This window comes from Astatotilapia calliptera, chromosome 18 (assembly GCF_964374335.1).
Source record: "Astatotilapia calliptera chromosome 18, fAstCal68.1, whole genome shotgun sequence".
NCBI classification, from domain to species: Eukaryota; Metazoa; Chordata; class Actinopteri; order Cichliformes; family Cichlidae; genus Astatotilapia; species Astatotilapia calliptera.
The window spans coordinates 33774701-33802554 of record NC_137439.1 but is presented as its reverse complement, the minus strand read 5'-3'; the positions used below and the strand labels follow the sequence as shown (position 1 = coordinate 33802554).

The 27854-nt window shown below is 41.4% G+C and overlaps 1 protein-coding gene across 2 annotated transcripts; it reads left to right on the top strand.

The window, feature by feature from the left end:
* The first annotated feature begins 194 nt into the window (after positions 1 to 194).
* Positions 195 to 17115, top strand: LOC113011412 (cysteine-rich secretory protein LCCL domain-containing 1-like). Of its 2 annotated transcripts, none has more exons than XM_080293344.1 (15): positions 195 to 451; positions 809 to 1106; positions 10469 to 10587; positions 11077 to 11209; positions 11559 to 11674; positions 12039 to 12139; positions 13930 to 14097; positions 14181 to 14241; positions 14356 to 14422; positions 14508 to 14638; positions 14754 to 14797; positions 14881 to 14953; positions 15206 to 15275; positions 15559 to 15692; positions 15814 to 17115. In XM_080293344.1, the coding sequence occupies exons 2-15, from the start codon at positions 840 to 842 to the stop codon at positions 15863 to 15865; spliced, it is 1536 nt and encodes a 511-aa protein (XP_080149470.1). In that variant the 5' UTR covers positions 195 to 451; positions 809 to 839; the 3' UTR covers positions 15866 to 17115. The 2 variants fall into 2 exon arrangements, with proteins under 2 accessions (XP_080149470.1, XP_026006768.2); XM_026150983.2 differs by having other exon boundaries at positions 195 to 468.
* The last annotated feature ends 10739 nt before the right edge of the window (positions 17116 to 27854 follow it).

The window sequence follows — 27854 nt, the reverse complement described above, 5'->3', positions numbered from 1 at the left end:
ATAACATGTGAGTGGGCCGTTCTCCTAACGTCCTTCGTGTCACCTTCACGTCACTGCTGATACGATCAGGTGCCTCCTCAAATAGATCGTTCCTGGAGTTCCAGCACGCCCCTGCCGGCGTGTGGATGTGCAAGTGAGGGTCTGTGTGAGTGTGAGCGAGTGGGTGCGCAGAGGCGTGGTCCGTTGCGTTGCACGTTGCTAAGAGCAAATTTGGCATATAAGCGCAAAATGCGCAGCAGTCCGGTGCAGCCCGCTGCTAACGGTATCCAACAGGTAGCTGAACACACTTGTGAGCTCTCTGTCCTGAGTGGATGTTGCAGAGCTGTAGACCGGACTGCTTGCGCTCAGTCCGTGTGATGGATGGATTTAAAGGCTCCTTGGATTGGAAAACTGTCATTATCCAGTGAACGACAGACGGCTTAACTCTAGGAATATTACACCTGGGAGAAAGGTTGGCGCAATTTAGAGGTACACTGGCACTACACTTAGCTATTTAAAAAAAACACTTTTTATTTATATTCCCATGGCAGAGAATACCTAGAGAATATGTGTTTATTATTCTTTAGTACTTCTCTTCTTATGTTAAAATATGTTATCTAAATAAACAGTTAATATTTTTTTCTTTTGGGTATATTAGCACATGCAGTAGTACTGTAGCTTTTTAGTAATGGCAATCCCATTAATAAGTAAAGGAATGTTATTAATAGGAGCTGTGATATAAGAGCTAAAACAAACATTTTGATTGAGCCCTCAGGCTTTGCTCTCACAGTCTGAGGCAGGCTAATAACCTGCACTGTCTGTCCTGCAGTATTCCTCGCAGCATCAGTGTTTTCCCCATCATGAGGAGGTCTATTGTTTTCCCTGGCTTGCTGAGAGTAGCGATCTTGTTCCTTTGCCTGAACACGACCATCCAGGCCCTGGCCCTCACCAACTCCACCCGGCTCGAGTCCATCCTGAACAAGTATACAAACAAAGATGAGGAGTGGTGGAGGGCCAAGCCTAGAGGGAGGAGGGCCATCAGCGAGGGAGACATGCACCTCATCCTGGACCTGCACAACAAACTGCGGGGTCAGGTCTACCCTCCTGCTTCCAACATGGAGTACATGGTGAGCACCGAGCACACAGCTATCTGTAGGCCAAGTGCACTGTGGAATATTTAACAGTTCTTTCTACTGCTTAAAAGGATAAATAGTACTAATATTAATTACACTTTGAAGTTAGAACTCTATCATGAATATGGGGTCGTGATTAAATTTAGTACTGATAACAAGCATGCTGTCCCTCCTTACAGTAATCGCTAATGAAAGAAATGTGGTTACGTTTTGGATTTGTAAATGTGTCAATATGCTGTGTGATGTATGACAGGACATTAAGGTAGACTGCAATTAAACTTTTCATTGTTGCTTTTCTGAAGCTAAAAACTCCATAGCTCTATAGCTTACGTTTATAGCTTGATAGTCTATGTAGATTTATTTCTTACCTTCTTGATAAGTGCAGTGGTTCAGTTCAATTTTATTTAAATCCCAACAACAGTTGCCTCAAGGCTCTTTTTATTGTAAGGTAGACCCTGCAATAATGCATACAGAAAAAACCCTAACAATGAGCCCCTATGAGCAAGCACTTTGGCGACAGTGGGAAGGAAAAACTCCTGTTTAACAGGAAGAAACCTCCAGCAGAACCAGGCTCAGGAGGCGCAGCCATCTGCTGCGACCGGTTGAGAGAAGACAGGACGAAGACCCTCTGTGGAAGAGAGGCAGAGATTAATAACACCTAATGATTAAATGCAGAGGGCTGTAGTGGTGATTATCTCTATCTGTTAAGTATTAAGGCTTTGTTGACCTTTCAGATAGCTTCCTACTTGTCTGAAAGGTCAGCTTTCAGCTAGTTTTAATCACTTAACTGTACAACATAACTGTTCAACCTGATATGATGGCATGTAATAGACGCACCAGTCCACCATGTAGATTTCATGCTTTGGCTCTCCAAAACATGAAATGAATGCAGAAGTTGCAGTAACAGCAGGGGGAGATATTTTATTTCAAGCCAACACGAAAATAATCATCATTTACATTTATATGTATATAATATATGTTAGCCTCCCAGCTTTATAGTAAGGACTCATACATTTGTTACTCAGTACCAACTTTGTGGCTTTAAATATTTTATCTCTCCCTGCTGGTAATGCAATTTCTGCATGCATGTATATTTCACATTTTGAAGAAGCAAAGTGTGAAATGGACACAGTGGATTGGCATGTCTATTATACGTTTTGCCGTGATACCGAGTCGAAGTGTTTTTGGTCTTCATAGTCTATAAGTTTTCTTTGTCTTTCCCATAAGTCTCTGACAAATGATATGGATTACTTTTACTAACATCCACTTCTAGAATTCTGTGCATCAGTTTTGTTGAGTGATATTCTTGTACAGATTTGCAGGTATGTGGGTATGTGTGATGCACCTGTACAGTTAGTCTGTGGATGGACATCACTAAGCAAGCTTGCTTAAGTTACATATAGTCTGTATTTACAAGTAGCACACCATATAAATGATGCATCTTTATAGAATAGATTAGAAGCAAGGTCTCTTTCCAGCTATTCTTTCTAGTTACACTAAAGTGTTTTTCATAAAAAGGCACTTTCCTGACTCTGCCAGCTAAAGACATCAGATTAGGGAATGAAAGAGAGAAAACGAGCTTTGCAGGCCAAAGCCACCGTCTGGCTTGCTCCACCTCCTGTCTCCTGTTTGCCCGCCCTTGCTGACCCTGGCCCAGGTCCAGCTCTCACCCCCGCAGTGTTTTCCTGCCCTCTACCTCAACTATCCTGCCCTCCCTCCCTCCTCTTCCTACTGAGCCTCTCCTTGCTCTATCCCTCCATTTCTCCTCTTGCTGAGTCTTTTTCTCAGTCCTACTCACTTGATCGTCAGCCTCACAAGTTCTCTCTCAGGCTTTTCTTTAGCATCCTCCACTCTGTCTCACAAACTCATCACCTCCTCTTTCTTTCATCGCACCTCACGCAATCCCAAGCCAGTATAGGGCTGAACGATTATGGAAAATAATCTAATTGCGATTTTTTGCCCCAATATTGCGATTGCGATGCGATATGCGATTATTTTTTAAGGTCTTTGTCTTCTGTATTATTAAACAAAGACAAGCAATACATCATATAGTATGGCCAATACTATATTACATTAATTTTAAACTGTTCTTTCCTGGAAGACAGACCTCTGTTATGATGACATGAGGTGATGCATGAATTGATGACTGACATTTTTATTTAACTTCTTCAATCACAACAGTATATTTGAACATACACAATAGTTTATTTTTAGCTTACAAACATCTGAGCATAAAGTGCTGACAAGGAACCCTGGTGTAAACATTAAAATGAAAGTCAGTACAATGTGCAGATTGCAGAAATATACATAAAAAAAAATCAGTGGCTTTACCACACTCAGTTTTTCAACATCTGTGAACTACTAGACAGTCATTCAATTAAAAAATAATATTAAATAAATAAAACTAATAAATAAAAAATACACACATCTTACTGATCTCTGCAGTCAGTAACATTACACATAAAGTGCAAACATAATAGCAATTGTATAAACACACACACAAACACGCCTTTAAAATTTAAAGGCGTGAAATTGGACGGTCTAGCCTTCTGATTAGCGTCACCGCTGTCTCGGTGGAGTTTAATAAACTCGGCCGTCTGCTTCTTGCTATCTAAAATATAACCAGACACTGGTGTAAATTCTCGACTGTCTCATACTTCTGTTTAGAGCTGGGCGATATGAGATTTTTTCATATCACGATATGTTTTTTTCATTTCAGGCGATAACGATATCTATCACGATATAAGCCAAATAACTATATTTGTAAGATTTAAATGTGCCGTTGCTCACAAGTAAAATGTGAAATAATCAGCAGCTTGTTTTTATTTAAATATTTATTTCCCATAATAAGTTCAACAGGGTAGATGTACTTCAGGAACATGAGACTTTTTCAGATAAATAAAGGCAAATATTGCAAACTACACAAAAGGCAGCCGCTAAAGCGTTTAAGTTTCAAAATAGAACAAACGAAACAGACTAAATTGTCAATTCCACTTAGAAACAAAATATTAATTCTAAAAATAAATCTTAGTTTGTTTTACAGAAGAACAGACAAAACTGACTAACTTTTGTCAATATCAAATAAACTGAGAACTAAAAGGAAATTCTCAATCTCTCCTTGTTGTATAGCTGAGCTTTTCAAACAGTTTTAACAGTTACTTTAGTCTGACAAAAGCCGAATGACGAATTAGCGCTTCCAGTCAGAGACTGAGGCTACGTCCACACGTCAATGGGTATTTTTAAGAAAACGGAGATTTTCCGTTTTCGTTTTAAAAAATAATCCCGTCCACACATAAAGGCAGAAATGAAGGAAAACGCTGCTATGAACATGCCAAAGCAGCAGGTGGCGCTAGATTCCTAACCGTGCAGAAATGTTGGCCAATCAGAAGTCTAGAAGTGGAAAAAGTAAACAAAGCTGGGGCATAGAAGCAGAACCGAGTCGTATGTGTGGACGGACAGTAACTGTGTGTATATGTAAGCATTTAAACACTGCAGAGAGTAGAATTAACAGTAACAGTATTGTAGAAATTCATTTCACCGAAACAATAACGTGGCGCACAGTGTGACGCATGCACCAGTTTATTGTATTTCCAGACTTGTTTTCGGCACAATTTACAGTGCACGCTACTCTGTTTTTGTCAGACTTGAAATAGCCGAAATACCTTCACACTACGGAACTTCTATGGCTCTTCCGTTCGACAATCTCTCCGGCGTTGGAACCATCATCTGTTTTCTCTTCGGTCACGCTCGGTTGATTTTTCTAGTCGGCACACTCATTTCCTCCATTACCCGCTGGCTGCTTCCCAAACAAACACACGTGCGGCTTGGCACTTGTGCTGTACGTAACAAGTCACGCGACGTGACGCTGCGGCTGTGATTGGTTCGGCTCTGCGCTACTTAATTTGGATTGGCTGACCTTTTTTTTTTTTTTTTTTTTTTTTTGAGGACAAGAGCGGCGAGGTCTATCGCGATAGCGTAATTTCTCTATCGAGTAAAAGTTATATCGCGATACATATCGTTATCGTTCTATCGCCCAGCTCTACTTCTGTTTAATAAGTTTTCTGTTTGACGTTTAGTCAGCTGTGTGAAAACCAAGGAGGAACCCACCCGGGGGATTAATAAACGTTTATTTTATCTAATCTAATAACTTTAATCTCAGCCAAACCGATTTACTCACGAACAAACAAAACACTGAAAAAAGCCCAACAATAACATTTTTAGGTTGTCTAAGTGACTTATATATTACGTTTAACCCGAGCAGCGAAACTCCGCGGTGATCTGAAAATGATGTGCCGGAAGTTGTGCCGCTCTCGGCCGCATCAGTAACCCTCGAGCTCCCGGCTAGCTGTCGAGCTGGTGGGTAGCAGACGCCTCTGAAAACGTCGAAGCACTTTTGCAAATATGGGATATCTTGATAAACCGAGCAGATATTTGATGTTTACACAGCTACTTTCTCGCCTGAAAATATTTTAAAAGTTTATTTTGTGACCCAGAAAGATTAGTATGAGTAATTTTAAAACTTAGTAGCGGCCGCCATTGTTGGAAACTGGAGTTTGGCTGGGCCGCGCTATGAATTCTGGGATATGGTAGTAATTTGGACAGCCTTCGGCGCGTCGCTGTGACGTAATCGGTCTACAAATGCGGCCTCAGGAGGATGCAGCCCATGAATTTGGACATGTCCAGAGTATAATCGCAGCCTTTGCGGTTAGAAAATTGCACTTGATCATGTCGCGATATTATCGCAAATGCGATATATCGTTCAGCCCTAAGCCAGTATTAGTTTTTATTTGAGCCTTCGCATATCTCATAGTGCACGGTGGTGCCAGTGTACACTATTTTGCCAAAAGTATTTACTCATCCGTCTTCACACGCTTTCGAAGGGTTAAGGTTAGGGTTTAATATCATGTCGGCCCACCCTTTGCAGCTATAAATGCTTCAAATCTTCTTGGAAGGCTTCATCTCAAAGGTGTTGAGGTCAAAATTCTGTGCAGGCCAGTCAGGTTCTTCCACACCAAGCCCACTCCTCCATGTCTTTATGGACCTTGTTTTGTGCACTGGTGTGCAGTCATGTTGGAACAGGACAGGGTCATCCCCAAGCTGTTCCCATGAAGCTAGGAGCAAAACGTCTTGGTACGCTGAAGCATTAAGAGTTTCTTTAAGGAGGTGAGCCCACCTTCTGAAAAACAACCCCACACCATAATCCCTGTCCACCAAACTCTCCACTTGACTCAGCTCGCTTAGCCAAGTATTGTCTCCTAGCAACCGCCAAACTGAGACTCATCCATCAAATTGCCAAATGGAAGAGCATGTTTTGCCACTCCAGAGAACAAGCTTCCACTGCTCTACAGTCCAGTAGCGACATGCTTTACATCACTGCATCAAACACTTTGTATTGTGCTTGGTCATGTCAGGCTTGGACGCTGCTACTTGGTCATGGTGACCCATTCCATGAAGCTCTCCGTGCACTGTTGGTGAGTTAATCTGAAGGCCACGTTAAGTTTGGAGGCCTGTGGCGATTGACTGCAGAACGTTGGTGACCCCTGCACACTGTGCCTCAACATCCACTGGACCTGCTCTGTGTCTTTTAGTTGGCCTACCACTTAGAGAGTGACTGGAATATCTGAATTCAGTGAATGTGATGAGTGAAAGGAAACTTTTGGCGATACAGTGAATGTTTTACGTGGACTAATCCAATGTTTCTTTAGCAGTGGATATTGTTACTTGTGGTGATGTCGTTGTAAGAAAGAGGACTGATGAAAGCCAAGTATTTAGTTTTTCAACTGCAGGATTTTGGTGCTTTTTTGAAACTTCCTAAACGTTCCCCCAATCAAAGAGACTTTATGTAGAGTAGGTTGTATAACAAGCATACTGCTACGCATACCTTTAAATAGAAAAGGATCTATTTTTGTTTTCTTCTTCAGTAATATTCTCTGCAGCAGTATTCTTTCTCCCAAATGTACTGCTGTAAGAATGCAGATCTTGCACTTGCACTCTGTTGCAGAGGTGGTGCTGGCCAATGTCTGGAAATGGGGCTGTAGCTGAGAAGCTTAATGCTCTTTGGAATGCAAAAGAAGACTGCTCATTTTTACGGTGACCTTTCTCCAAAGGCCAGCAGTCTATCTTCTCCTCTGCTGGATAATCAAGGGGGGAAAATAACAAATGGGGAGAATAATGAAGCGACACAGACCATTACTCTCTGCAGCAGAAAACAGAAAAGGTTGAGATTTGTGCGTTGTTGATGTCTAAGATCAATGCAGGGCAGAAGTGCCTGATAGTCAAAATTTCCCAGACCTCCTACAGCTTGTCTGATTCAGTGTTATGTGTTTGTTAACCATTAAATAAAAGTATTTATTTTTTAGGTTTAAATGATCTAAGTACCTTATTTCCATCTGTGCACTGTGGCTGTGAGAAGACAACAATGTGGCACTGGCAGCCAAATACGTGCAGACTGCATTCTGCTGTTACATTAATGGTACAGATGAAAAAAGTCGTGGAACCCTTACACCTCACTGAAACAATGCTCTATTTTTCTAAAATCCTTGCAGTATAAAGCTTGTCTATCAGAGCTGCGTGCCTGTGCTGTTCCACACACGTGTATGGAACAAAGAAGTTTCATCTACAAAACTCAACAATATTGGTCCTCCTTACAAGAAGTGATAAACAAGAGAAAAGCTCCTTAATGGGGACAGAAGGATAGTTCAAATAGTGCAAAGAGTATGAAGGGAAACATTAAAGCATGTACAAGTTTGAGATCAAGATACAACAGTATCTGAGCACACCATATGTTGCTCTCTCTTAAATCATCAAATTAAACTAAATGAAGCATTGTGGGATCATTTTGACGGAACAAAAGGTAGACAACCTTCAAAGAAGAGCTTTATAACCTCCTTCAAGCCTAGTAAACTATTCCAAAAACTATTTGAAGGAATTACAAGAAGAGCTTTGAAGCTGTGTTAAAGAATAAAAGGGCAAACCTAATATTTATTTTTCAAGTTTGTAAAATTCTGAAAAGCCAGTCAAATGAAGATTCTTGCCTTATATATTGTATTTTTATTTGTTTTTGCACATTTCAATAAATCACTGGGTTTATCCCCGGGGCCTACTCAGGACATGGAGAGATTATATTTGTCAGCTGGCTTGCAAACGATTAGGTTTCCCACCCCTCCACCCCCATTATATCTGCAGGAGGTGGCCAGGTTAGGGAAGTGTGGGCTTCTCTGCTGGTTGGCTGGGTGGATAGATGGTGCTGCATCTATCTCTCATTTTCTAGTTAAAAAAACAAAACGAGGTGGCTAACGACTTTTGTGCATTATTCCATATCATGTCTTATCACACATTACTGCAACATGCTCTCAACATGGAGTTTTAATATTGTATGAATACAATATGAATACTTAATTTGAACTGAAAATACATGAGAATTCTAACATTTACAGCATCATGTTAAGAAAACTTTGAAAACGATGCCACACAGGTAATATTAAAGAATTCTCTATGTTGTATATCTATCAGCCAAAGCTGGACTGTGGCCAAAAATCTCCAGTCCAAATATCACTTTTCCACTCAGGCATGAACAACAACTAGCACTACAGTGTGCAACAGTGTGTTAGCCTTAGTCTAAACATATGGAACGTATTATGGTGGTCAAAGCAGTTACAACTCAACACTTAAACATTATCCTATTAGTTTTGACGCGCGATAGCTCTAATGCAACTAAACAGTATGCCAGCAGACTGCACACTGCACCTATTCTTCTCCCTCCCCAACAGAGTCAACAGTAAATTAACTTTGCCGCGACATTAAAATTGCGCAGCCCCCAGTCTGCTCTCTTTAAAATAAGAGGTATGGGAGTAAGTTTCAGGTATTTTCAGCTGATTTTCTTAAGCTTCTCTGGAAAAGATGGCATCAGTCCTTAAAACAAAAAGTCTCTGTGCTCCTGTGTTTGTTAGTTACTTTCTTTTTTGGGGGGGTCTTTGCTTTTTCTAACTCTCAGATTGTTTTATGAGGCCAGAACTTACTGGAAACAAGCTGAAACAACTGCACTGAATAGTAGCACAAAGCTGTCAGTTGATGTGGTGGTCTCTCATGTGTGTGTCTGTATGTGTTAGAGAGTGTATAGGCCTCGTTTTGACCATATGGTGTCAAATTTGCAAGAGGCATGCATACAGCCACAGTGCTTTCAAGTAAAGACCAGGTCAATGTTTGAGGTGAAATGAAATAACACTTCACATGAAGTTTGTGTGGTTAATTTTAGATCTTTTTTTTTATGGCAGCCTCAAATCTCAAAAAATGGGCCCTTTTGGAAAGTGTAAATCATTTAATGCAATGATTTACAAATGTCATAAAGCCATATTTTATTCACAATTGAGCATAGAAAACATATCAAATGGTTGAACCGAAGAAAGAAGTATTTGATCATTTTTAATTTGATAACAGCAACATATCTCCAAAAAGTGGGACAGGTCAAGAAAAGGCTGGAAAATGTAAGTGGTACTTAAGAAAACTGCTGGAGAACATTGTGTAACTAATTATGTCATGAAACTGCTGTGTGGCAAGCAGTGTGTCCACCCAAATGCAAGACTTGGAAGGCAGGAATGAATTAAAAAAGCAGCTTTACTGCTCTTACGTGCAAAGCTACATAGTATTCCTGACTGCAGAGCAGGACCAGGGACACAGATAACTAGAAAACATGAATCAGGGAAACATACAGCCAGAATGCAAGAGTAGAATCAGGACAATAAAAGTCGAGACGAAACGGGTGGGAAACACAGCAGAAACAAATCAGGACTAACAAGAGAGGGGAAGGCAGACAAGAGACTATCAAAATAAAACAGGAAATACAATTAACTCTGAGACAGAATTAAACGTGCAAACTTGACAAACACTAAAGACGGACACAGAGACAAGACTGGAGGAAGAGAAGGGAACACAAAAGGGAACTTAGAAACATGTCATCAACAAAACAAGGGGCGAAAGGCATGAAATAACAAAAAGTCATAAATACAGAGACTTTAAAATCAAACCACTAACAGGAGACTATAAACCCAGAACAAATCAAGTCCCCCCCAAAATGTAAATCCATGTAAACTAGGCTGCAGGAAATGGAAAACCTCTGTGGTCAGATGAAACACATATCACGTTATTTCTTTCAAATCATAATAGCAATAAAATATTAGCGGCCCTAACTTTAAAAGGAAAACTTCTAAGTACATTTTTTTCAAATGCAGTAACGTTTTTATCCAACAACCTGTCTGTGTGTGTGTGTGTGTGTGTGTGTGTGTGTGTGTGTGTGTGTGTGTGTGTGTGTGTGTGTGTTTCTTGAAATCTTTCTGGTGAAAAATGCGTGTGCTCCTCAGGTATGGGATTACGAGTTGGAGAGAAGTGCAGAGCACTGGGCTCACACCTGCAGATGGGAACATGGACCGAGTCACATGCTGACACAAATAGGCCAAAACCTCGGAGCACACTGGGGCAGGTGCGTGCAGGGAAGTGTAGCAATTAAAATATTCTGTCCTTTCTGTGTCACATGTTTGACAGCTCTGAACTAACGCATCTTTGTCTCCAATACAGTGTATTTAAAGTTAAATGTACACTTTTAAATGCAGTTTAACAGCTCACATCTTAACCCTCCAGTGCTAAAAAGTGGTAAAGTAGAGTCAGTTCTGTCTTGACATCTGTAAACAATTTCCTACTCAGTTTATTCAGTCATTTATTTTGTGTCATAATGAGTAAAAATTGAAATCTGTTTGTAAACCTCTGTAAATTTTATTTAAGACAGGAGGATGTTCGTTAGCTAATGACTTGGGATTGACCAGCTTTAAGCCAATCAGGTGGTTTCAGTCAGACCCCCAATGTCAAACCAAGAAATCTTTCATCTCAAGTTCAGAACAGACTTCAGGAGTGGATGATGTGACAGTAGCTTCATCCATCTATTATACTTTTAACACTTTTTCTATCACATCAGGGACCGGCCCCCAACCTACCATGTCCAGGCCTGGTATGATGAGGTGAGGTATTATAGCTATCCCTACGCCCAGGAGTGCAACCCACACTGTCCATTCAGGTGTTCGGGACCTGTTTGTACTCATTATACTCAGGTAATTGTCTTAGAAGTTATACAGTCACTAGTGATCATATGTTTCTTTTATTTAACAAAATCATATTTACTGGTATATAAATATCTGGGATATCAAAAGTTCTTCTATTTAATTGCAATTACAATTTGAGGAATGAGCTAGATTTAACCAAGAAAATTTGTGCAACTAGGTTGTTTATTTGCTTTAAAATGAATATTTATTGATAACTACTCACAAAACTGAGTAAAATATGACATTATATAACTGTGAATGCGTACTACAACCCATAATTACCACTGCCTTTTCTGTTACATGATACAACTCTGTTCACATCGTCTGTTTTTGTGTGTGTGTTTTGTTTTTTGTTTAGTTGGTGTGGGCGACCAGTAATCGCATTGGCTGTGCCATCAACGTGTGTTACAACATGAATGTGTGGGGAATGATCTGGGCCAAAGCAGTCTATCTGGTCTGCAACTACTCCCCGCCGTAAGTTTTCACCCAGGACATGAACACATTAGAAAATGTTTCCATGCTGCTTCAGTGAAAGAAGAGAGGAGTCAGAGGTAAACATCATCATTTGTAATGAGTGAGTCGCTCACGACACAGGTCTGTCATCAGCAATCACAAAAATGATTAAGCAATAACAGAAATTTACAAAGGCCAGAAGGCATGCAGTTACTTTATTAGATTTTTGTTCCTACTGCGTACATATTTTAATTTCTTTACATGGAAGAAAAGCTAAGAAATATACAACAAAAGGTTCTGCACTTCCTGGCAGGTTACAACTGTGATAAAAAAAAACAGTATTATCATTTCTTTTGTTTGTTTTCTTGTTTGTTTGTTTTTCCAGAGGCAACTGGTGGGGTCATGCTCCATACAAATATGGGACTCCCTGCTCTGCTTGTCCAGCGAGCTATGGTGGGGGATGCAGGGACAACCTCTGCTATAAACGTGGGTTATTGCCTATTTATTTTTGTACATAACTCATGTGTTATTCACATGTTTATTATTATCTTTATTGTATTTTAGTCATTTATATCACTGTGGAGGTTTCCCATGATTTTGACCATTTATACTGAGCCAATGTATGTTTGCACAGTTAAATCAAGAAGAACTAGATAGGTAGATTAGAGATTAGATAAAACTTTATTAATCCCTCGGGTGGGTTCCTCCGGGAAATTCGGTTTCCAATAGCACAGCACCGACAGAAGTTACAGAATGTGAGCAGAAATATACCATATATACACACATATATAAATATAGAGCATACAAAAGGGATAAATAGAATAAATGGGAATAAGAATACAAGGGAATTGCACATTTCAAGTATTGTGAGTCTATTGCACCGTTGGATGTGAACAAAAAGTATTGCACAGTGAAGAGGCACTACAGCTTAGTTGTTCCCCCCTCCTTTGTCCACCTGTTCCCTCTCCCCTCCAGAGAGGAGTTAAACAGTCTGATGGCGTGTGGGACAAAGGAGTTTTTAAGTCTGTTAGTTCTTGTCTTTGGGAGAAGCAACCTGTCACTGAACAGACTCTTCTGGTTGTTAATGGCCGTGTGCAGAGGATGCCCAGCATTGTTCATAATGTCCATCAGTTTCTTTAATGTCCTTTTCTCTGCCACTGTCACCAGAGTGTCCAGCTTCATGCCGACCACAGAGCCAGCCCTCCTGATCAGTTTCTCCAGCCTGGATGAGTCCTTCTTTGCTGTGCTGCTCCCCCAGCACACCACAGCATAGAAAAGTACTCCAGCAACCACCGACTGGTAAAACATCCTCAGGAGCTTCCTGCAGATGTTAAAAGACCTCAGCCTCCTGAGGAAGTACAGTCGGCTTTGGGCTTTTTTATACAGGTGCTCTGTGTTGCATGACCAGTCCAGTTTATTGTCCACCCACAGCCCGAGGTACTTGTACTTGTTGACCACCTCCACCTCCTCCCCCTCTATCTGAACCGGCAGTGGACCTGCTCTGGACCTCCCGAAGTCCACAACCAGTTCCTTAGTCTTTGAGGTGTTGAGTTGCAGGTGGTTTGTGTGACTCCATGTGACAAAGTTCCTCACCAGACTTCTGTACTCCTCTTCCTGATCATCCCAGATACACCCCATGATGGCTGTGTCATCTGCAAACTTCTGAATGTGGCATAATTCAGAGTTGTAGCAGAAGTCAGAGGTGTACAGGGTGAAGAGAAGAGGGGACAGCACAGTTCCCTGTGGTGCTCCTGTGCTGCTGACCACAGTGTCAGACGTGATGTCCTTCAGCCTGACGTACTGTGGTCTGTCGGTGAGGTAGTCGGAGATCCAAGCGACCAGGCAGGGGTCCACCTCCATCCTGTTCAGTTTTTCCTGAAGCATACAGGGCCGGATGGTATTAAAGGCACTGGAAAAGTCAAGAAACAGGATCCTGACCGTGCCTTTTCCTGTCCTGGGCATGTTGTACCTGTGGTCGGAGGAGGTTGAGGAAGAGCCGCTCTAGAATCTTCATAAGATGCGATGTCAGTGCCACCGGTTGGAAGTCATTCAGCTCATCGGGCCGGTTCCTTTTGGGAAGATGTCTTCTATAGGGCGGGCACTCTCCCCAGTCGCAGACTGAGATTGAAGACTCGTTGTAGCGGCTCCTCAAGTTCAGCAGCACACGCCTTTAGCATTCTAGGACATCCTACTACTACTAATACAATCAGAAAAGTGCACAGAAAAATTTATTCAGCTCCTAAAAATTGAATAACTGCAACGGACTGTGTTTTCAGACGGAGGTGTTGACAGGCGTCCGGCTCCTGAGATTGAGGAGACCAATTACATTGAACCCGAACCAGAACCAGTAAGAGACGGAGAGCCCCAACCCAGGGCCCAGGCACCAAGCACCTCGCCCAGTGACAACCTGGAAAGAGACATGGTTGTCAGCACAGAGCAGATGTGTAAGGATGAACTCCTATTACTATAGCTCCCTGAGTAACAGATATGAATACAATATTAATACTGACGAGTTTGTGTACTTAAGGCCAACAGGTGGACTGTGAGACCAAGCTGAGGGATCAGTGCAAGGGAACAACCTGTAACAGGTAGAAGATGATGTGTATAGATGAACTTATTATCATTAACACAGATGATTAGTAGAAACAGACTTGGCTTCAGTACCACTATGATCTTCACTTTACTGTGGTTTCTGTCCATAGATATGAGTGCCCACCCGGTTGCCTTGAAAGGCCTGGAAAAGTAGTTGGGACTGGATACTATGATATGGTAAAAACTCACAAGTAACAGCACTCGATGTATTCTTTCATTTATTATTATTTTGTATAAACCAATCTTTGCGTGATTGATCCAGCAATCCAGTGTGTGTGGAGCTGCGCTACACTTTGGTGTTATTGACAATGATGGAGGATGGATCGATGTGACCAGACTGGGCAGAAAACAACATTTCACCAAGTCATACAAGAATGGTATTCAATCCATTGGGTATGACTCGGCCTCTGTATTTATGTCTATTTATTAAGCTTCATACTTTGGCTGTTTAATTGTGATGGATGGCTATAATACATCAGGCTTACTGCCATTTTTGTCAACTTTACAGGAAAAACAGAAGTGCAAATTCTTTTAAAGTTGAGTCTGTGCCTGGTAAGAAGTTCATTTCTCATAGCCACAGAAATACTGTAGCATATTTGTTTTGCTGTGCTTCATCAGCTGTTTTTTTTTCCCAGTCAAGGCAGTAAGATGTGATACCACTGTGGCGCTTTTCTGTCCTTTCAAGAAACCTGTACGACACTGTCCCAGGTAACGTGTGTTGATTACAGCTATGACCTTTATGACCACCAAAGGTAAAAGTGGTGTCACTACTGTCTGTATACATACATTTTTGTGCATCTTTGAATTTCTGTCTTAACAACTGGTGCGTACTTTATCATTTATAGTTTTCTTCCTCTTTTCTTTTCTTTTCAAAAACTGGTTTAAATTTGAGCTGATTAGTCAAGTTTTGTCTGGAAACAACGGGCTCTTTGACCTTACCTTAGCTCTGGCTTTTCCCAGGTTGTATTGTCCTAGGAACTGTTTGCGTGAGAGCCAAGCACGAGTTATTGGGACAAAATACTACTCAGATGTAAGTTTTTGCATTATTGTCCTCACTTTGGGTAACAATAGTAATTTGTTACTTAACTTATAAGATAAACCAGAAGACTTCACACTCAGATATCAAATGCATTGCATCTGTAAGGCCTGAAGTTAATGCAGCCTTAATTACTGTTGCAATTCAAACCTCTGCTCAGTTTTTAACAACACAAGCAGCTGCATTTGATAATGTGAACACACAGAGTGCCACAGTATAATGCTGATAGGTTAGAGGTGCTTTTCTGCCTAACGACTCATTGTCTTGGCCCATCCAGAAGTCGAGTATCTGCAGAGCGGCCATTCACGCTGGAGTGATCAAGAACGAGTCAGGAGGTTACCTTGATGTGATGCCAGTGGACAAGAAGAGGCATTATAGCGGCAGCTATCAGAATGGCATCACCTCAGAAAGGTAACATCTCATGCAAGCGTGGAATTTTATTGTGCGTATTTGATTGGCATGTAGAGAGATGTTTTGTTTTAAAGGTCCATGCTTTTCATGTAACGTGTCCTTTTTGCTTTTCCTCTTCCAGCCTAACAAACCCCACAGGAGGAAAAGCCTTCAGAGTGTTTGCAGTCATCTGAAAACCACTCAAAAGACAAAGTACCCTCAAATCCAGCTTCATCCACTTCAAATCCAGCAAACCTACTCATTATCAATTTACAACCTATAATTATGTACATTCCTACAGTGAGCACATCAGTGTTACTGATACTGTCACTAAAAGTGTAACTCAAGGCTTTGCTTCTATCTTTGGCCATGACTGAATCACTGTCCAGTAATAATGTAGCAAAGGATGTTTGGCAAATGATGTCTTCTGTCTCATATCTTTCCCTGAACATCTTGAGCTGACCATAGACATGATACCACGACAAGCTGCTTTTAGCTTTCAAAGCTGTGTTTAAAGCATCAGATTTATTACCTTTCCAGCAGCTTGACATTTTAAAAAGACTAAAATCAGCTGTGTTTGCTGACTAATTTAAAAAGCGCACGCATCACATCTATATAGAAAAAAGGAAGGTAAAACACTGTTTCAATTTAGTCAGTCCTAGGTGTGTCTATGGAGGAACAAATTGGCCATATTAACATAATATAAGATAATGAAGTATAAAATGACAAAAGAAAATCCAAAACATATATATGTTATTACACATACTGTCTACAAATCTTAAATACAGAGTCCTTCAAATATGCAAAGTGGGTTCCTCATGGCATAAATGTATCAGTTTATCACAATGCTGAAGTCATATTGTCAGTTTAACATGCACAGAAAGGAATTTTAAATAATGATACAATTTTGAATTAACATCAGAGAATCGTAGAGTTTACATAAAGACACAATACTTTGAGAGTCATTCATCACTGGCACAGAAATTATTATTCGTTTCGGTTTTCTGATACGTCTGGTTGGGGTCTCCAAATATTCTGTCTGGTTATAGTGTTAATATACACACTTAACATGGATATTACATATTTTTGTATATAATGTTGTAAATAATACTGAAAACACGCTTGCTATTCTCCTCTTTTTAATGTACAATTTAACAGCCATGCAAGTCAATGCACAGTAATTGCCACAACAGCTTCTGTATGCAGAACATGCATCTGCCCCTCAAGCTTTTATATTCGCCATAGAGTGAATATGTTGATATGACTGTAAATATTGTATGTGTGCATGTGTAACAGATATTTTTATATTTTATTCTGCATTCCTAGCTCTTGGTTTTGTTTTGTTTTTTACATTTTTATAAGTGGACCTGGCTGGCCAGGAATGCGCATGGCATAATCTTAATTCCCAAAAATTCTTAAAAAGTATTAAAAATGTACAAAAGTATATATTGTGTCATTCTCTGACTTTATTAGACACTTTTGTGCTTAAAAAACATTCAGCTTGAATGACTCAGCAACCTTGTAGTGTGTAAATCCTGCTAACCCCAAGTTAAATCTGCTCCTGGGTTTACATTGTATTACATTACACATGTTTTCAGTTCTTGCGCACATATGGTTGTGAACATGTGGCTGAGTGGCCACATTATTTTAATATCAGTCCCTTCAGCTTCCAGATAGCCTGAGGAATGCAGGCATTAACATTTCAACATCATCTCAAATTCAGCTGCTGAGAAAACTTGAGAGAAGTTTCTTTCTCGCAAATTGTGGGTGTTTCCGGGTACTGAAGGGAACACGGAGGAAGAGAAAAGTGCTTGTTTCAGTTCCAGCCAGTAGATCTTATCCACCGGTGGCTTATGCGTGTTTTAAACATAAGAAAAGCACTTACTGAAATACAGAATTAACAACAACCTGTCAATCTGACAGGTTTTGGTGAAAGAGGGTGTGTGCAAAAAAGAATAAACCCATAAAATATTATTTTTGTTGATACTTGAAATTGTTTTATGTGTTTTTTTTAAGTTAATTTTGGATTCATTTGAAGAATGAAAAGAGAAATCAAGAATATCCCATTTCCAAATGCCACAGAGGAAGTCTGGCATTTAGCTCGTGTTAAAGGTTTTATCTTTCGCTCGCGGTTCTTTATCACTTCTGGTTTTTAGAGTGTTTGATCTCAGCTCTGTGATGTCAATGTACTCAGACCCCCTCGCTGTGCTAGCAGCCACATGCACAAAGACCAACTTTGTGTTTTGTTGATCTCGATCGGTTCACTTCCCAGAGTGCATTTCCGCTCCTTCCTCTGGACTGGCGCTGGGTTTTAAGGCTCTAAAGCAACCTCTTAAAACTCCTAAAAAGCAACACACACTGCACTCATATAGACAAAGATGCACAATTATATGAGGAAAACACGCAAAACACTGCTTTACAACAAAAGTTTTAAATCATGCACACAGACTGGGTACAACAGAACTGCTGCGAGCTGCACCTAGAAGTAGACATGACCTCTTTCAGAATGTATAATTACATGAAACAGCTATGAAGCAAGATTATAACCTGCTTACTGGGTTTGGTCCAGGTATCCTGGAGAGAAAAGCCAAGCATCACAGTGCTGTTAAAATTCACAGGACTCTGTTGCAGAGGTGGCCGCTGGTGTAGGACCTCGGTGAACTGCTCGAGTCGGTTACTCAGCTTGTCAGTCAAAAACAGGCCATTCAGTCAGTCATCCACTGTGCCAGTCAAATAGATGCTTATTTGGGTCAGACAAATAGCCACCGTTTAGCCAAGCAGTCTATTAAGCAGTAGAGAGGCTTTTTAGACAGTCAACCAGACTGTCAATTAAGCAAAGGTTGGACATCTGGTTCTTTAAAGCCAAGTGCATCATATTTGAAATATTTTCGAGATTTCAGACTCCTGCATCAGCGATGTGATACCCCCACCAAAAAGGAAAGAAATTGAACAAAAAAAATTAAACCCCTCAAAAATTAAATGATATGATTTTTTTTACCTATTTGTTTTATTCAATAAATGGTTCAATAAACACTCAATTTTCCCCAAAAAAGGGTAATTTTCTGGCTATTACATCATGGTTTAGCCTTTAAAGGCCTACTATAGTGTTTAGAAATGTTTAGGGAGCATTCAGTATGAAGTGGAAAACATTTCAGCCAACTCACACACATTAACTTCACTGCATTTGTACATGTCTAACATAATATGTAGAGTACCAATATATAAAGAGGGATCATTTTGCTTTGTCAGTGTAATTAGAACCAATCGGTGTTTGAGTTACTGCCAAAAACAAACAAAAACTGTCTGACTGCTTCACTGTAAGAAGTCATCTATAGAATCTACCCAATAAATCTGAGGTAACAGTTTGCATTGACTTTTTGGGGTAGATTTAGTTCAATATATTGTGTATAAAATAACTTCAATAAAAAGCTATGAAATACTTAATTAAATTGGGTAAAATTTACCCCATATTTATGCATACATTCAACAGCTACTTACTCATTGAAATTAGGTCAAATTATCTCTTGTTTGCTAGTTGGTAATACCTGATAATTAGTAATAAAATTTATTTATTATCAGTTGATAAACATTACCTATTCATATAAGGTAAAATGTACCTCCCCAAAAAAGATATTCAAATGGTTCCTCATCTCAAAATACAGAATAAAGTGCAACACAACAGCTAATGCAGACAACACTTTCAAAGGCCACTCAGTCCATTTTAAAAGCCAAAAGCACAGAAACTCTACAAGGTTGTTTCTGTGCATGTACGTTATCAAACATATGGATAGATAGAACAGAACACTAACACCAACATGCAATAGTTTCTGTGCTTGCTGTCAGAAGAAAAATTACAGCTCCATCAAGCTATGTCCTCTGGGAACAAGAGGGGAAAGGTGTGTGCATTGCATAAGCTTATTTTTGTTGTTCAGTAGTTTGGCCCCGTCAAGTTCCAAAAGCAGTTTTTGAAAAGTGTCAGATGTGTTCTTCAGCTCCTTCGGATATTCGAGGTTGAGGGCATATATCAGTCCCATCAGCAGTACACATGCCTTTGTTCAGCTTCCACATCCCTCCATCACTTGGTTTCCCTCAATCACAACGGACACATCTGATGGATCCTCCTCAGCCATGATGTTGTGGATCACGATCACCTTCATCATATTGTCTGTGTAATCCTCACATTCCTACGTGTTAAAAAGAAAGAAACAAAAAGCATGCACACGTTTTATTTTATTTAAGATGCTTTTTCAATATATTTCAGTTGATCTAAAGAGGGGAGTGGACAGAAGATGAATGGAGAAGGGGAGAACAGGGGATAGGGGAGGACAGGAGAGAAGAACATTAGGATCCCTTGAGTTAATAAGTAAACTGTTATCAATATGACAAACCTGGCAGTCATGAAAAAGATCGTCTTGTCTTTCCCCGAGGCAGCTAATGAGGCAGCAGATAAGGAGATCCCTTTTCTTCTCGATGCTCTGTGTCTGTAGGGAGATACAATTTAGTGAAAAGACTAAGTCGAGTGATTTACTTACATTAGGGATAGCTCAGTGGGTAGAGTGGCGGCCCCATGATCGGAAGGTCGGGGGTTCGATTCCCCTGAACAGCTACCCTGAGGTACCCCTGAGCAAGGTACCGTCCCTACACACTGCTCCCCGGGCGCCCAATGGCTGCCCACTGTTTCACTGAGTGAATGGGTTAAATGCAGAGAGGGATTTTCCCCACGGGGACCAATAAAGTACACTTCTTTCTTTCTTCTTTCTTTCTATTAAGACTGAATTACTTAAAAACGAAAACGTGGCTGATGCCTCTCTCCAGCTTTCAACAGGTGAGAGGCTGGGTACACCCTGGACAGCCAATCACAAGGAAACATAGAGACAGACAGGATAAACAACCATGCACGCACACACTCAAACCTAAGGACAATTTGGAGAGACCAATTAACCTAATAGCCATGCTCTCTGACTGTGGGAGGAAGCCGGAGTACCCGGGGGAACCCACACATGCACAGGGAGAACATGCAAACTCCATGCATAAAGACCCTGGGCCAGGATTTGAACCCAGGACCTTCTTGCTACCCACTGCAGCCCTCCATAATTACATATTTGTGAAAAAAGTCAAATAACATACGTCATTCAAAATGTCCAGCAGAGGTCTCATCTTGGAACCAGCAGCTCCTCCTTTGGCATCCACAAGCTGCAAAAGACCTGGTGTGTACTCATTTCAGCATGAATGTCTCCACCAAAGAAACTGTGGTGATGCGTCTGAACTCTTCGATGAGCTAAGAAGTAAGGGGACAAAAAAAATGACATTTCAATTTGTTGACATTTGTTTTTTGGTGGATAGGAATAGTTATCTCACATACTCACCTGAGCCTCAGTGAATAATGCTGGCCACCTTTCTTTTAACTCACCCACAGAGGGGCAGAGGCTGACCACTCCAAGTCTTCGGCTAGAGAACGTTTTATTCATTTTTTCTGCAATTATCTTTGCGTTGTTTTTCTTTGTTATTTCATAAATTAATTCCAGCCTCTCTTTCTCCAGTGTCTCTTGGGTTTCTCCAGTAGGATGCGGAGGGAGATAATTAACCTCTGCTTTTTTGGGCTTTTTTACATTCTTTGATGGCACTGCATCAGCTGGATGCTTCCTTTTTAAGGCATTAATTTCAATTTCCGGGTAAGAACATTTTCGAGATCTTAGCTTGGCACTGTAATTGTGCATCTTGTTTTTTATGCGCTGCTGCCAGCCATATAAGCCGGCAAATGATCCTGGCTCCTTAAGACACGCAAACTTTGAAACCAAGGCTTCAGGCACTGAGAGGATCTGCTGATTGGTTGGGTAAGCAGTGTACGATAAAATTACTTTTGCAAGGTCTTGCATTGTTGCTGATTTAACACTGGCATCCATGAAAGGTCTTCCAGTGTTGCGATATGAGTTGTTTGCCTCAGCGAGGATTAGTTGTATGTCTCGGGAAAACTCCGGTACTTGAAATGGCACTGGCCACGCAGCAGGGCGACATGAATCAGGGAGAATGATGGTGTCACTGGACCTTGACGATGCGCAGTCGGACACCTGTGAGAGTGCATCATGACTGGCAGGGCAGATGTCCGTTTCAGTAGTACTTGCAGGATGGGTGCTCACTGAAGTCGAAGAGTTCAATGCAGACGATGATCCTGATTCACATACTGGTTGTAAGTCAAGGGTGATTACTGGCTCAGTGGCCTTGTCATACAAGTCAGCAGTTGAGATGACACTGAAAAACTGATTGTCTTTGTCTTGGTATAACAGTCCAAATTCCCCGTGTATCCCCATCCACTGTATTAGGAATTCCTGTTGGAAGTGTCAACTTATGAATGCTGTGTTCTTCTAAAACGACTCTTAACTGGACTGCCATTGTTGTTTGGTTTGTGTTTCCTCAGCTGTAGAGACAGAAAGAAAAGAAATTGAGACAGGTTATTAATAGTTGATAAGCTTACATGCATATATTTTCTTCATTATCTTCTGCCAGAGAAATAAAAGCAGAGATTTAGTTCAGTAGAATTTTGAATAAATAATTTTTGATTGTCATTTTAAGAAGAGGGAAATAACGGCAATAGAATAGGGGAGAGTTGAGTATGCATCACATACTTAACCCTCAAAGTCATCTATATAAAGGATGAGTGGGAGTTTAAGTTCGTCTTCACACCAAAGGCCAGCACTGACAGTGTTGGCCTTTGGTGGTTGTAATCGTGGGTATGATACGCAATCATCGATTGGTGTTTTCTTGCCACTGTCATGAGGATGTTTCTACACCCAGTCTGCCTCACAATCCTTTTAATGAATCGATGTTTGGCTTCAAATCGCATAGTCCAGAAATGTACAAGTGGCCCGTAAACAGTTGTAAGCAAAGGATAGTGCTCGAGAAAGTGATGTTTTGGTCTCAGTTTCTCCTCTGGGAACACTTCTAAATATCTGTAACGGTGTTCTGAGATCTTACTTTGCATGTATCCTATTGTGTGATCTGTGTGGAGAGGAGCCATGACAAGCTCAACAACATCTTTCAGGGTCAACAAAACCTCCCAAGCAGGCTAATCTTCTGGTACTTTGTCACCAATCATGAGTGGTATCATTCTCAACAAACACCAGTTTTCGTGTGCATTACCTCCTACACTTTTTCACGCTGTGAAATTTGGGGCAATGGGTTGTGGACAGTTTGTTTTGTCACTCCATTTGTAAGGAAAGCAACGGATGGAACGGTTGAGCTGCTCAAGAGATATGTATTTCTTCCTGATTACTCTGTCTTCCATCAAGACAGAGTGAAATTTCAACAGGTATAATCCCTTCAAGCAAATCATGCAAAGCATCTGGGGGATAACCTGATGAAGCATGAAAGTGACTGAGTCTGTCTGAGATTGGACACTTGTCTTTTAACTCCACAGTGGTGAGCTTTTGCAAGCTCAGACAGTGCTGCTTTGACATGGATGGCATAGTTGGACTTAGTCCGTAGAGGAAACAGTCCTTCTCCTACTTCATGCTCCTGGATCTGTGACCTTTCGCCAATGCAAAAGCGACAGAAATGTGAAGCTGAAAAGCTTTCAACAAACCCGCCTATTGAGTGAGCGCCAAGATTGTCAGCGACCCTTGACCACTTTGCCCAGACTTGAAACAAAAATACCATTATTTTCAAAGGACTTCAAATCTTTGAGCAGTGGGTCCAAAACTTTTGCATAGCCAAACTGGTTGACATCATTTGCCTTGCATAAAATGGTTAAGTAGATGGAAGTCAGTGTCGATCTCAATGCGGCAGGTATGTCTGCAAACACCCAATACACAGCTGTGACTTTATGCTTCTTGCGGGATGCTCCCAGAGGGTTGCATATCTCAAAGTCATCTATATAAAGGATGAGTGTGTCACGACCTGCGGGGTCGGCAAGGCACTGATCAGCAATCTCTCTCCCCCTCCCCTGTTTTGCCGGGGCGGAACTCATGGCGGGTTCACGCCCTCGGCCCACGCCCTCCCGGATCATGCACACCTGGGCCTCATCAGACCAGCTGGTATATCAGAAGGAGGAGATCAGCTGTTCAACGCTGGATTGTTGTGAAGACTCCTGTCAGTACACGTCGAGCCCTAGTTTCCCACACTTCCGCCTCAGAAAGTAACACTTGTCTCTCTGTTCTAGATTCCCCGGACCCGTCCCCGTGTTTCCCCGTGTGGAGCGTGTATGAGGTGGCTGGTCACTAGCGGAGAGAGGTTGGCGTGAGCGTGTGTGTGATCCCCTTGTTTTCCCTGGAGCCCTGGAACCCGTCCTCGCACATCTTGTATATAGCACTGTCCTCGCACTGCCTGTAAATACACTTGGTGAAGATATTTGTGAATAAACTGTCTCTGTTACAACACACTCCGGAGTCCTGCGAGTGGATCCTCAGAGCAACCCGTGACAGAGTGGGAGTTTAAGTTCGTCTTCACATAAAAAGCTGTTTTCTCTTAGCAAAGATCCATCATTAAATGATTTGTATTCCGAAGAGACATAAGATGGCCTTTTGTTTTGTAATATTGTGTTTTGAATGTGTCTGTTGTCCACAAGTTGAGATAATAATGGGAGGATTGGTATATACTGAAATGTTTTATTATCTGTACTATCAAGTATGTACTCAACAGGTTCAGTCAATGAGAGATGCTCCTTTCTAAATTGCTCTCTCCTGAACTGACTGCTTAAAGGCCCTTCCACTCTTAAAGCAGCACAGACAGGGCTTAGCCGGCAAAGGTCTTTGACCAGTTCTGAAATCACTGAGTCTTTCAATGTACAGCCATGTTTTCTCAAAGTGCTCAGAATTATTTCTTTAATGACGGGACCAGATGCAGATGCTGTAAGGAAATGAAGTTCCTCTACTAGTTCGTCAATGCATGAATTGGAGACATTGAAAATGCTCTCCATTTTCAGGAGGAGTAGCCCCACTTTCTTAGTAATAATTGTGTCCTCATCCTCCTCAAGGACTGAGCCACATTCATTGTCATCGTCAACAATGTCACATTCTTCATCCGGGTTCTTTTGGTATTGATGAAGAACATTAGTCTTGAAATCTTCCAAGGAATGTGGGTTGTGTTTTCTACTCTTGTGGCTGTGGAATGTTGTGTATTTGTTAACCTTATAATCACAATCCTCAAAATCACATGGCACAGTTTCAAACTTTTTTAGATGGCCACCAAGATGTTCAAAAAACTGCCTCTCACTGTCGAAAGAGCATGAATTACAGACAATGCACGTGAATGAAAGGATGTTGCCTGGCTGGGATGACTGTGAATGATGCCTTGACAATTGTGTCCTTAATGCACCCCATGTCTTGACAGTGCAAGGGCAGTCTGCATGAAGGCAGGGTATGGAGTGGACTCGACCAAAATGCCCATGTATTAGCCTGACGTGTTTCAGCAGGTCTAATCTTTTTGTGGTTGTGAAGTTGCACAACTTGCATTTCCAGTTCATTTTCCCATAACTGAGGGCTTTGTGTCATGGTCCGGGTGAGTACAGGGTTTTTCCACTCCGCTGGGCTCCACCTTCAGGCAGAGACTCCAATCAGCTTCCACACCTGGTTCCAATCAAGTCACCAGCATATAAGACCAGCATTCACAACAGACCTCTGCCAGATCTTCTGCTAACTCATGACCCACCTGGCAGTCGCGTTTCCCAAACTACTCACATCTCCGCCTGGACGCTGGTTCTGTCATCTGGTTTCTTCCTTTCCATCATCGGACTACACCTGCCTGCCTCCCTGCCAAGTCCCTCACTCCAAGCATATTCTGGATCCTCTCTGGACACTCCTCACCCGGAACCCCCTGGACACCCCCTCCTCGCATGACACTTTAAACCTGCAACGCTGACTGCGTACCTCCATCCAAGCCGCTGCCCCTTTTTTCCATTCCCCGGATCCATCCGTGAAATCTAGCACCTAGCCATAGCACTCAGAGTTTCATGTTCACAGTTTGGCCTCACAGTTCACAGTTCATAGCATTCATAGTTTCCTGTTTTGTAAGTTCACTAGGCACTTGTAAATGTGTTCACGCCCGTTTGCCTCCCTCTGTGTCTGCATTTGAGTCCACACCCACAGCCTGGCCCTCTCGGCCGTAACACTTTGGTTAAGATTAACCACAGGGATGGGTACCGGTGTCCGGTGCCATGATGGCACCGGTTCTGACATAAACGGTAGTAACCAGACCGAAAAGCAGCGCACATTTCAGTGCTTTATTTCGGTGCTTTTTTTTCCCTGAGCTGTGATACACTTTAGATTCTAGCCAATCATTTTACGTTTCCCAGGACAGTAGGCGGGGCCAGGTACGTACATTCAGTTAGAGCAGAGCTACAGATTAAAAATGTCCAAGGCGAAGCGGTCAAAAGTCTGGCTGTACTTCACAGCAAAATATGCAAACTCAGCAACCTGAAACAAGTGCTTTAAGCTGATACTGTGATACTGTCAAAGGAGGTAACACCAAGAATCCGATGAAACACCTGGCGACGCATAGCGTTTTTTTTAAAAGCCGAGAAATGCGCCGTATTTGATAGCTTGCTGCGAGACCTCACACTGTGCACGTTGGGTGGGTTGCCAGTTATCGGACCCGGAGCAACATCCCCCAAAAACCCGAAGAATAGAGTCCTGGCCCCTAGCCCTGCCAGTGTAGCAGAAATGATGAGCAGCCGTTCTTCTCTGTGTGAGTCGCTTAATGTTGTTCGTGTGTAATTTACGTTGAGTAGGCTAACCACGTTATTACATTAATGCATGTAAGGTGAACTAGCAAACATCATCATAGCTACATGCGGCTGTCCTCTTGTTTGATGGCAGATACTCCCTTCACCCTGGCCAAAAAGGCTAAAATGACCAAAGAAAAAGTGGAAAACAGTTAAACATGAGAGGTTTTTGGACAAAGTTTGTGTTTTTTCCATTGTTTAAGCACTGCTTCCAGCCAAGAGTGATACCATATATGCCCCATAGCTGCAGAAAAGGCTAACATTGTTATCTTTTTACAAAAAAACAGCTGAACATGAGAGGTTTTTGGACAAAGTTTGTGTTCTCCATTCTTTAAGCACCAGTTCGAGCACCGTTTAAGCACCGGCACCGTTTCAAAAGTACCGATTTGGCACCGGTATCGGATAAAACCTAAACGATACCCATCCCTATTTATTTCATTTAGAAACTTGCATACCTATAAGGGATACACTGGGGGTGGGGACGTGGGTGGGTGCGTCAGCCCTAGAACTGGTAACAGAGTCGTCTATCAGTGAGTCTCTGCTTGTAAAGGACACACGTGAGGACCTGAAAAAGAGGGCAAATAGTGAGTGTCCACATACACAGATTCTTCATGCAACAAAAATAAGAAAATACATTACACAAAGGAAATTTTCAGATATGTACCTGGTTACAAGTTATTTATCTAACCTCAAAATTTCTCTGAGTCTCTTTAATGAAGGTAGAAATTAGGTGAATATTGTTCTTCAGTTTTTCTTTGCTCCTCTTATCTGAGAAGTCTGTCTGTCTGTTATACTTAACATGTCTGACACCCATACTGAAGACAAATGGTGGGGGTGTAGTAAGGAAGTTGAGGGAAGCAGACAACTCCACAGGAAGAGTCTTTTGTCTCTTTGAGGACTCTGGTAGGTAGCAAGGGAGTGTGAACCTTAAGGTGTGAAACAGCTGTGTACTGCCTTTTGTTCCTGGAGAAGGTATTTAACTGAGAGCCATGCTAGGCTCAGGGAGACTCTGCTGACCGTCTGTCCCGCGGTCATGCAGGGACTTCATCAAGCTTGGTTGTCTGTTCTTTGTGTGTTTGATTAAAGAATGTTAGCTACCGCTCACCGCTCGTCTGCAGGCTTTATTTAAATGGAAAACTTCCACAACAGGCACAAAAAAGCTTTTTGCTAAAAAAAAAGATTTAGAGCAGAAGTTTTTTGCACTGCATTTTAAAATGAAAACATATTGCATTTATTTACAATTAAAGACACAGAGCAGGAAGTGTGTTACTGTTTTACATCCACAGACACACAAGAAAAGAAGCAGGCAACATGAGGTCAAGTTATGGCAATTTTATTTGTGTATTTCAGTACATGTATTTAGATTAGAGTTTTTAAAAAACAAACAAACGTCCCAAGAAGAAGGATGGGGAGAAAGAAAGGTTGAGAGAGGAGGAAGAAACTATTGATGCTGCTGAGTCAGTTCTTTC